This window comes from Saccopteryx bilineata, chromosome 6 (genome assembly GCF_036850765.1).
Source record: "Saccopteryx bilineata isolate mSacBil1 chromosome 6, mSacBil1_pri_phased_curated, whole genome shotgun sequence".
Classification (NCBI taxonomy): Eukaryota; Metazoa; Chordata; class Mammalia; order Chiroptera; family Emballonuridae; genus Saccopteryx; species Saccopteryx bilineata.
The window spans coordinates 29,351,920-29,362,924 of NC_089495.1; the positions used below are offsets into that span (position 1 = coordinate 29,351,920).

At 55.9% G+C, this 11,005-nt stretch overlaps 1 protein-coding gene across 1 annotated transcript; it reads left to right on the top strand.

The window, feature by feature from the left end:
• Positions 1–3,787: 3,787 nt before the first annotated feature.
• ZNF703 (zinc finger protein 703) lies at positions 3,788–8,775 on the top strand. The gene is made up of 2 exons (XM_066236158.1): positions 3,788–4,944; positions 5,930–8,775. The coding sequence occupies exons 1-2, from the start codon at positions 4,702–4,704 to the stop codon at positions 7,457–7,459; spliced, it is 1,773 nt and encodes a 590-aa protein (XP_066092255.1). The 5' UTR covers positions 3,788–4,701; the 3' UTR covers positions 7,460–8,775.
• The last annotated feature ends 2,230 nt before the right edge of the window (positions 8,776–11,005 follow it).

The window sequence follows — 11,005 nt, forward strand, 5'->3', positions numbered from 1 at the left end:
CCCTTTATATGTAAAATTCATATTCACTCACCAACATTCATTGGGGACTGAGGGCATTCAGACAGCCTGGATTCACCTTCCAGCCCCACCTCTTACCAGCTGGGAATTTGGGGAAGTTACTTATCACCTCTGAGCCTCCACTTGCACCTCTGTGAAGTGAGGGTGACGACAGGACCTCCCTCACAGGGCTTCTGTAAGAATTAAATGAGATAATACGAGCAAAGTGCTTACAACAGAGCTTGGCTCTCAGCGTTGGCTACTCTGAGGACGTTAGTTAAACATTCAGCTAGGCGGTAAGAATACAAAGAGAACAAGGACAATGCAGATGCATTCACAGTCCAGTGGGAGAGTGGACAGTGAACAATGACAGATGCCACGTGATAGGCATAGTAATAGAACATAATAGGAACTGTGAGAGCAGAAGAGGGAGCCACTGGAATATGCTCCCTACAGGACTGGCTATTGTTACTGTCACCAGATTGTTCCTCTTGCCCCTCTGGCCCAGACAGGGTCTGAAGCCTGGGATGGGGCCTGCAGAGGAAGTGCCTCCCAGCGCCCTGAGTGCAATGCGCTCCATCAGGGCTCCTGGCCAAGGCTGTAACTGCCAGCCGCTGAAAGATATTAAACGCCAGGGAGAAAAACCAAGTTTTCTATGAAGCTGACTTTTCAGGGTTCTTACTGCTTGTAAAAAAAAAAAAATGTAAATAGTTACCCAGTGAGATATTATTTCATGTTGTTGCCATTAGGGTGTGAGTGTTATGCAGAGAGAGGCGATCATTCAGGCAATTCTGCCTCAGCGAGGACTGAGAACTCCACATTAACCCCACACGACAAATCTACCACCTCTAGCTCTCCACCTGACTCAGGCATTTTTTCCTGGGTGGTAAATTTTATGTAAATTGAAGTAGTGGGGAAAAAAATCTATAAATATTCAGAATTTCCTAAAGGATTTTCTTGATGGTTTCTAGGGGGCATTTTTTGTAAAGACATATTTGACTGGAGGCTGGGGGAAGGAATCTCTCATTGTGGTGGCCTCTTGGGATAGCTCCGGGTCTTCCTGTCGGTGGTCAGGGTCGAGAGCCTGGGTCCAGTTGCTGCCTCGACTGTTCTCTGGAGCAATTGCCCCACAGATGCAGGGGGCCCATCACAGCCTTCACTGACCTGGGGCTTTCTTTGTGCCAAGCACTAAATATGTGATATACTCTACCTACCTTGGGCCTCCCACCTCTGGTGGCCACTCTTACATTTTACACATGAGGAAACCAAGGCCGAAGGAGGTGTACTGCCCAGGGTCACCACAACAGCACGGTGCAGAGATCTGGCTCCCAGACACCTGACTCCAAGTGACCACTCTGTTGCTGCCTGGTCATGCCACTTTGGATAAGGAACTGACCCCTCCATGCCTCACTTTCTCCAGCTGTAAGTAGGAGGCCAGCGGCACCTGATGCTGATCAAGCGCCTGACACACAGAATGGCTGCTCTTCGCCACCGCGGTGTGGGGCATTCTCCGGCAGCCCTCACTCCTGTCCTGTTTCGGTGGTGCTGCTCACTCCCGGGGCAATCTGAGAAAGGCCTGAAGGGAAGGAAGCCCCTGAACCATGCATACATCTGCCACTTCTCTGCAAGGGAGAATGTGTGCCACATGCACATGGCCTGTCCCTGTACAACATTGTCCTGTATGGACTTTTTAACCACAACCCTAGCACAATTCTCTGCCCATAAGTGGCTTTCAATAAACTTGGTCTAACTGAATACTGAGCCTTATCCTCTCCCAGGTGACAAGCCATTCCTTTGAAAACTGCCCTTGCTTTAGGCCACTCGGGCCCCATTTATGAGTCTTTGTACGTTGTTAGCATTTCAGTTAAGTGAATGTCAAATACTTACTGTAATAATCATCTAATAGTGTTTTAATTAGGTCTCTGGTCTGACTTAGTACAGTTGTCCATTTTCTCTCCTAAGGAGAATGGATGGGTCCAGCCAAAGGAACCCTGATGCCCTCACCAGTACCCAAAAGGGTGTCCCCATTCCCTTGCTAGCACTTTCCAGGAAGGGGGACAGAGAACAGGCCTGGTCTCCACCTCAACGCTGTCTGGTACCTACTATTCCTATCAGTGAATTCAGCTGTGGGCTAAGGGAGTGGGGTTTCTACTTAAGGATGATATGTTATTACCTAGGCAAATTTCCCACCCTTCATCCCTAGCCTGGCCATCCTGTCCTCATCTCCTTCTTTCTCCCTTCCTTTCATTCATTCACTTTTTCTTTTCTTTTCCTCTCCAAATAAAGAGTTTGTATTTTATCCTCCATTCTTCTCCTCTCTCCTTTCTGCTGCCTCCGAGTCCCTCTTTTCCTTCCAAATTCCTAAATGCCTTTTCTCTCTCTTCCCTCCTCTTTGCTCCCAACTGATTTCCCATTAATCATTCCTAACACACATCTGCTTGGGTCCTAGAAGGATTTCTTGGCTAGCTCTCACAGTTGGGCTGGTAACAATAATCAAGAAGGAGTCTTTCATCTTTTACTGCCTCCTAGGTCTGCCCTCTTCCCAGCTCTTCCTCCTCCAAGGTGCCTACAAAGGCCTATCCTCTTCCATTCTGTAAGATTTTCTTCTGTTCTCTCTCTACATAGCAGCCTCCCAAAGACCAAATGGCCCTGGGGGTTGAAGCGGCCCTGCAGGGGACCTTTAAGTGGAGGGCTGGCACTGGCAGCGATGCCAGAATGCAGAGGCTGGCATGAGAAGAGGCTGGGGAGGGGGGATAGAGACCACCACAATAATGGGATCACACACACACACACATGCTTCTTGTACCCCTCTTGCTGCAATGTGGAAGACATCTACCAGTCAGAGTATCCCTGAAATTCTTTTTAACCTGATTTTACCAGGATTAAATTGGAGTAGGAAAAGCCAGTGGAATTTCTAAGAAATCTATACATACTGCCCCAAAACAGCACAGATCCAGGAGTATGTTTAATTTAGTGTTTGATTGAAACGGCCTGGGAATGGTGCCTGCTGTCTTCTTCGCTGAACATGATAAAGGTTTCATGGTTGCTCTTTGTTATTTCCGTGATAGTTCTTTCTTTCTTTTTGAAATCACCTATCTTGGGTTCTCATGTTGTCTCAAGATGCAGATCAATGCGGCTGAGTCAGGGACAGGTAGTCCTGGAGACATACGCCCCGAGTGACAGGCCTGACAATCTGAGTGATGGATTGGGGGTGGGAAAGTGGTACTCAAAGCCAGGCAGTGACACCAGCGCGCCTCCACCGGCCGCCGAGAACACGGAGAAGTGGTCTCCCCAGAGGCCAGCGCACAAAGGGACAGCCGCTTCTTCTGATGATCCGCGGACCGGGAACTTTCATGTCCGAACTATGACTATGTAAAATCTCTGCCAAGTACAAAGCTGGCAATACACACTTCATCCGAAAGACATGGGGAAAGGGGAGAGGGAAGAGAAGTGTATTGTTATTTTTAATAAGTTTTTATTCCGAAATTTCCCTGGGAAAAGGTAGTGCATTTTCCTCCCACGAGAAGAAAAGGAGGGGGTAGGGGGTCGCATTTCTAGAATTCGTATCAACTGCAACTCTTAGATCCCCACCTCCTCTGGGACACTGCCTTCTCCAGTGATTTCAGCCCCCCCCCCCCAGGAGCTCAGGGCAGTGCAGTGTGGGAATTTTACACCTCTAGAGAGGACACTAGAAGAAACCTGAAACACGCAAACACCGAACCCATAAATCAGAGCGCAGGCATCGCGCGCCAGGCGCGTCCGAGTGGTGCGCACAGTCTCGGGTACCAGCCTCATCGCAGCCATCTCACCCCGGAAGGGAGTCCTCAAACTTGCAGGCTTCGGACAGGATGGTTTAAAGTTGTTAGAGCGGCTGTCGCCGCGTCCGGAGAACCACGGATGCCTCCGAGGCTTGGGCGCTTCCAAGTGAGCACACCCGGGTGAAGCCAATTCGGTGAACAGAATTGGATCCGAGCAGAGCCCGAGCAGAGCCGGAGCGGGCTGAGGCTCTGGAGGCGCGGCCCGCCACCAGGCGGCCTTCGGGAGAGGCTTGGATCTGAAAGTACCGGAGCCAGCTCGATGCACCCCTGCCTCCCACTCCATCTCAGTCCACCCCCACCCCAGACACACTCGGCTGGCGGGTGCCTGCCCCCCTCCAGCACCTCCGTCTCGGCGGTGTGAAGGAAGAGAGGAGAGAGCGACAGGAAAGCCGGTGAAGGATAGGGGCAGAGAGTCCAGGGTCCCGGAGAAGCCGTGTCCTCCGTGGGACCCCCGAGCGAGGGCGGCCCGGCTGGGGGGAGGGGAGGAGTCCCACGGGCGGTAAAGGCCAAGGCGGCGGCGGCGCGCGGGCAAGGTCCCTTTAAGGCTCTCCCCTCCCACCGGCGGCGCCGGCCTCCGCCCGCCGCTCTCCCCGCCCCGGGGTCCCGGCAAGAGCTGCGATTGGGTGGGTGCGGCTATCCCTTTGAAGTGTGGCTGCCGATCGCGGCTATTTGACGTGCGGCTCGCGGAAGGCGAAGGTTTTTGTGTCGCTATCCCGGGCGAGTGGCGGCGGCGGCGGCGGCGGCGGCGTCGGTGGAGGAGGGGTAGAGGCGCGGCGACTGCTGCACCGCGCTCCACGCTGCGGAGCGAGCCCACCCGCCCCGGGAGCTCGCCTCCCCGGTGCTCCCCCTCCCTCCCCGCCCCCCCTAGTGGCGCTGCCCCCTCCAAATGAGCGATTCGCCCGCTGGATCTAACCCAAGGACACCCGAAAGCAGCGGCAGCGGCAGCGGCGGCGGCGGGAAGAGGCCGGCGGTGCCGGCGGCGGTGTCCCTCTTGCCCCCGGCGGACCCCCTGCGCCAAGCGAACAGGCTCCCTATCCGGGTCCTGAAGATGCTGAGCGCTCACACCGGCCACCTCCTGCACCCGGAGTACCTGCAGCCGCTGTCTTCCACTCCCGTCAGCCCCATTGAGGTGAGTGTCTTGGTCTCTGCCCTCCCCACGTCGTCCCCATTCCGCCCACCAGTGCCGGGCCCACGGCCCTACTCCGTGCACCCCGGGACTCGGCGCGACGCTCGGGTCTGGCCACACTGGTGGACGGGCAGAGGAGGGGTCGGGAACGGAAGAATCGGAACCACTCGGTTCTCCCCAGTCTTCTCCGTGGAAGGTTCTCCTTCCCCGCTCGCCCTTCGGGGCTACGTGCTTTCTCTCTGATTGGGTTTGCTCTTGGAGACTCCATTAGATCTTTACTTTTTCTCGGCACTCAGTTTCCAGGCAGACGTGATCTCTCCTGGGTCTTTCCCGCCCCCTACCACCGCGACCTGGGTGTGTTCTCTGTAAATCCGGGGTCGCCCCCGTGCCCCTGGGCCTCTGTCCCGTCCGGCTGCAGCGCACGACGCCCAGGCACTCCCGACCCCAAGTCTTTCTTCCTCCCACTTCCCTGGATGCCGTCTGCGGGAGGGAGGGGCTACGAAGAGCGCCAACCGCAGCCAGGCTTCAGAATGCGCTTTTCCCGGCTTCTACCCTGCGCGGCGCCACCGCCCGAAACCCGTCCCAAGCGAAGTTCCCCAAACTGAAGGAATAAGTTTTTCCCTGGGCTTGGAGGAGGAGGAATTTAGAGGGAAAGGGGCAAGTCACAGCTCAGATTCCAGAGACGTCACCTTTGCCCGTGGTGTCCTTTAACGGACCACCTCCACTGCCCCACTCCGCAGGCCTGTGGTGCGCCCCGGGACCCAGTAGGTGGAGGGACCCCACCGAGGGGCCGGAGGAGCTCTGTTTTGCCCAGCTGCGCCGCCCTACCGGGCGCTCGCTCTCAAGCCTCTCCCCGAGGCTTTCCTTCCCCCCAGCCACCGGGTGCCCTCTGCGCCTACCCAGCGCCCCAAGCACCCCAACTGACCCCCGCTTGCTCCGTTGGTCTTGTGGTCTCACTCCTCCCTCCCCTTGCCGCTGTCTCCCACAGCTGGACGCCAAGAAGAGTCCGTTGGCGCTGCTGGCCCAGACTTGCTCGCAGATCGGCAAGCCGGACCCTCCGCCCTCGTCCAAGCTCAACTCGGTGGCGGTGGCGGCCAACGGGCTGGGAGCAGAGAAGGACCCTGGTCGCTCCGCCTCGGGCGCAGCTTCCGCGTCCGCCGCGCTCAAGCAGCTGGGGGACTCCCCGGTCGAGGACAAGTCCAGCTTCAAGCCCTACTCCAAGGGTTCCGGCGGCGACTCCCGTAAAGACAGTGGCTCGTCCTCAGTGTCCTCCACTTCCTCCTCATCCTCCTTGTCCCCGGGAGACAAGGCAGGCTTCAGGGTCCCCAGTGCTGCCTGCACGCCCTTTCCCCCGCATGGAGCTTCGGTTTCCGCGTCGTCGTCTTCGTCCTCGCCCGGTGGCTCCCGGGGCTGCTCCCCGCACCACTCTGACTGCAAGAACGGCGGCGGCGGGGGTGGCAGCGGGGAGCTGGACAAGAAAGACCCGGAGCCCAAGCCCAGCCCGGAGGCCGTGGCTGTGAGCCGCGGGAGCTCTGCGGAGCCTGGCACACACAGCGGTGTGGAGGCCGGAGGCTCTGGGCGCAAGTCGGAGCCGCCCTCGGCGCTGGTGGGGGCTGGCCACGTGGCGCCAGTGTCACCCTACAAACCAGGCCACTCCGTTTTCCCGCTGCCACCCTCCAGCATCGGCTACCACGGCTCCATCGTGGGCGCGTACGCCGGCTACCCCTCTCAGTTCGTGCCTGGCCTGGATCCTAGCAAGTCTGGCCTCGTGGGGGGCCAGCTGTCGGGGGGCCTGGGCCTGCCACCGGGCAAGCCCCCCAGCTCGAGCCCCCTCACCGGGGCCTCCCCGCCCTCCTTCCTGCAGGGATTATGCCGCGACCCCTACTGCCTGGGAGGTTACCACAGCGCCTCGCACCTCGGCGGCTCCAGCTGCTCCACTTGTAGCGCGCACGACCCAGCCGGGCCCAGCCTGAAGGCCGGGGGCTACCCGCTGGTGTACCCCGGGCACCCGCTGCAGCCCGCTGCACTCTCGTCCAGCGCCGCGCAGGCCGCGCTCCCTGGCCACCCCCTCTACACCTACGGCTTCATGCTGCAGAACGAACCGCTACCGCACAGCTGCAATTGGGTAGCTGCCAGCGGGCCCTGCGACAAGCGCTTTGCCACTTCAGAGGAGCTGCTTAGCCATCTACGGACTCACACAGCCCTGCCGGGCGCAGAGAAACTTCTGGCCACCTACCCCGGGGCCTCAGGCCTGGGCAGCGCCGCCGCAGCCGCTGCAGCCGCTGCCTCCTGCCACCTGCACCTCCCCCCGCCCTCCGCCCCAGGCAGCCCCGGGTCGCTGTCATTGCGGAGTCCACACACTTTGGGGCTAAGCCGGTACCACCCCTATGGCAAGAGCCACTTATCCACAGCTGGGGGCCTGGCCATGCCGTCGCTCCCCACAGCCGGACCCTACTACTCACCGTATGCGCTGTACGGACAGAGACTAGCCTCAGCCTCCGCGCTCGGATACCAGTAACTACAGCTCTTCCTACCCCTCATTCCCGGCCCTCCCTGCCCTCCCTTCCCTTCCCTCTCCCCCAGCCTCCTGGCCTGGCCGCTGCAACCTCCACTACTGCTTGTCCCTGCCAGATCCCCCACCCAGACCCTCCCCACCGGACTGTGTATTTATTTACTATAATGTTAGCTTACAAGCTGGGAATATAAGTGCATTAACGGCCCACACGAGTCAATGGTATGCAAAAAGTCTGTGTTCCCCCAAATAATATTAATCACATGAGTAACTACATGTTCCCCGCCCCTCTTTATTTTTTTTTTCTTAGATATAAGATTTTTTTTCTTTTTCTTTTTCTTTCTTTTTTTTTTTATTGGTTTGGTTTTAGGGGAAGAAGGAGAGTTAGGGTTCTGGGGTTCTTCTCTTTGTTTTGTTTTGTTCTCCCTTCCTGGGAAGTTTCTTGCATGCTTCTTAACCATTGAAACTACCTTTTTACCTTTCCCCCTTCATTCCCTCATTTCCTTCCATCTGAGGTTCTGTTTTTACCTTTGTACAAGTGACAGAGAGGAGATATTTTTTGTAATGCATTTGGGGGTGCAAGGAGGGGCCTTATGGCAGGAGGTCTTGCCTCTGTTGACCCAGAATTCTGCTCTGTGACTTCTCCCCTCTGACCCTCTCCTAGGGAGCCTGGTCTTCGCAGGCTCCCCTACCTTGCTCTGAGCACGGAGAGCGCTGAGAGAGAGGCCTGAGCGGCCTCTGACAGAGCCCTTCACCTTCCCGTCTTCTCCAGAGACTCTTCTGGCCCCAAACACCTGGCAGTCATACTGCCCAGTGGTGGGGAACCCGTAGGGCTCATCTTATTCAAAGTCCTAGAAGGCTAGAAGGCCTTGCTGGCATGAAACTTTGCTCTTTATATTTTGCAAAGTGCTTTTATAGTCATTGTTTTTCTCTCCATTATTGGGGCAGTGGTCCCTCTCCTGGAGGTGGGGAGTGGTGTCAGTGATCCTTGCTAGATCCCTCCAAAGCAGACCAGTGGCACTATCAGCAGGCAAAACAACCTCTTAGCTCCATTGGAGGAAGGCTGGGTAGTAAGGGAGCACACAGATCACAACGGCCCCTTGACCCCTTCCCAGGCCTGACCCACAGATTCCCCAGAGCTGGGGACTTCCTTGGGCTCTCGCAGTGACTGGGACTGAAGACTCGGGCCCTGGGTCTTCTCCCCACACCGTCCCTCCTCCTGGTCCTCTGCAGCATCGCGGGGGCTGCAGGGCCTATCGAGGATGAATAGAGCTCTCCCTTGGTAAGACTTATTTTGTTAATAAATGAAATACTTGGCTATATTCACACCGTGGTGTGTTTCTCTCTTGCCTCACCCACCGCCCCACTTCCAGATACCCAAGCAGATGTCCTACTTTTCTTGTTTAAAATACCTTATGGTTTCCTTCTCAGATTTCCGTTCAAGGACGAGTTTAATGCCTTCCCTCCAGAAGGGGAAGAAAAAAAAAATGCCAACGCATTACAAATAACATAAAACCACCTTTATTTTTTTTCCACTTGGTTATTTAACTCCCAGCCTCACTTCAAAAACCTTGACATTTCCTTGGGACAGGGTGGAGAGAGTGTTTAAATGTGGATTTTCCTTTGGGCCTAGATTTCAGGTAGAGGGGCTGAGAAGGGAACCAGGACCCAGGGCTCAAACAGACTCCTGGCAGCCCAGTCCCAGAGTCCTAGGCTGAGCAAAGACGACGTGCCTCTGGTGCCACCTGGTGGCAGACAGCGGCTGGCGCCAGCACCGACGGCACCGTAAGCGCTTCCCTGTCTAAATAAATACCGAGGATTTTCTTTCCTGACACCAAAGGGTAAACTCACCTGCTGAAAGGGTGCTTTGCAAGGCTTGGAGGCTCCTCAAGGTCAGCGCCAGGTTGTCCACCCTAGTCATCTGTGCTCCTGGAGACGTTTCAACGGGGTTTGGGTTCTGCTGAGAAGGTGCGGCGATTACTCAGGACCTTGAAGCCACTCCGTCTCTATTTTCTTGATCTCGCACTGCTGACACTGACTGCTCATCCTCGGGCAGGCGAGGGTGGGTGCCGTTAATCAAGACGGTGGGACAAGGGTTGAGCACCTCCCACTGCGCTAGGAGTCGCGGAAGCCAGAGGAGAGGATTGAAGGCTGCGGAAGGAGGCGGGGCCGGAGCCATGTCCTCTCGGGGCTAACTGGCTCCAGGGCCGACGAGCAGGGATGGGGTTGGGTGGGCGAGGTCGGCCCGCGCAGGTTGCAGCTTGCGGGACCCCCTGGCCCCCGGGGCGCGCGGGGCCACCTGTTGGATGCACTTCAGAATGCCCCCCCCCCCCCCCCCCCCCCGCCCACACTCCTCTGCGTGGACACCTCGGCTTTGGGATCTGTTGTTGCTGTTGTGTTGTTTTTCTTTGCTTTTCTGAGGAATGAGATGTGTTGGGCAGTTTGTGTTCCGCAAGCTGGGTGCTTCTGAAACATGTAGACCCGAGGTGAAGTGCGGAAGGGGTGGGAGGCATGCTAGACAATTGCAGCTCTGCCCCGGCCTCATAGGCGTCATCCCCTCCGTGCTTGACAGAACCTCGGCATAAGATGTTTTTGTGGGGTTTGGGGGAAGGTTGCACCTATATCTTTGTTTCTGGGCAAAATTCCTTTATTAGTCAGGAGAACTCTGGGCTGCTTCTGCATAAACTGTGGGTGCTGCCCACCCTGAGAGCTAAGCGCATCCCCAAGGAAGGCATGGGGCTGCTGACATCACTGGGCCCCAGGGAGTCTGAGTCAGGGAAAGGCTGAATGGGCGGGAGAAGTTACCCTGAGACCATCTCAGGCTCTGCCTGGGGAATAATGATACGATTTCTCAGAATTCAAATTGGCTGCATCTTTAAAACACCTGAGATGTGGTGACTTGCTTTACTTTTCCTTTTTCTCTGTTGTTTTATTTGCTGTTGGTTATTTGTTTCCCATCTTCCCTTTCTCTCAAGTCCCCCTTCCATTCAGTCCCTTTTAAACTCCTGTTAAAACTGCTGGAAATTGCTCCCTCTGCAGGATGACTTAAACTTTTCTCTTTCCTTAACGTCATGGTCTTCAAACCTCCCTACCTGAGGACCACCAGGCTCCTCTTGTTGAGAACAAAGGAAGGAAGACTCAGTATCTCCAATAGCAAACTCAGCATATAGCAAAAGAAGCCTTTCTGTGGCTGCCTGGCTAAGAGCGAGGTCTGAGAATGCAGATTAAACACTCCTGGGATGAGAAGGGTTGCTCTCAACCACCACTGTGACAACAAAGGGCAGGCATTGTAGTCTGGAGTGTCCCAGATCTCACCCTGAAATGTCAGCTTCTCCCACCATAAATGGGTGACATTCCTAACAAATGTAGCTGTTTTAATTAGCTTGCTGGGAGTTTGTTACTTTCAGTAACTAAATTCTCATTAAACAAAGTTGCTGTTTTAATAGAGATAATACTCCCCCACCAACTGTTTAAGTCACATAATTAACTCATCCAGCAACTCTTGTCTTTGAGAATCACCTCTGCCTCCTTTTTCCCCACCTTCTTCTCGCC

Bases quoted from the DNA above. Each gene is read 5' to 3' on its own strand.
- ZNF703 (XM_066236158.1), top strand. From the start codon at position 4,702: ATGAGCGATTCGCCCGCTGGATCTAACCCAAGGACACCCGAAAGCAGC. The intron at 4,945-5,929 runs GTGAGTGTCTTG...TGTCTCCCACAG, and splicing joins CTCCCGTCAGCCCCATTGAG to CTGGACGCCAAGAAGAGTCC.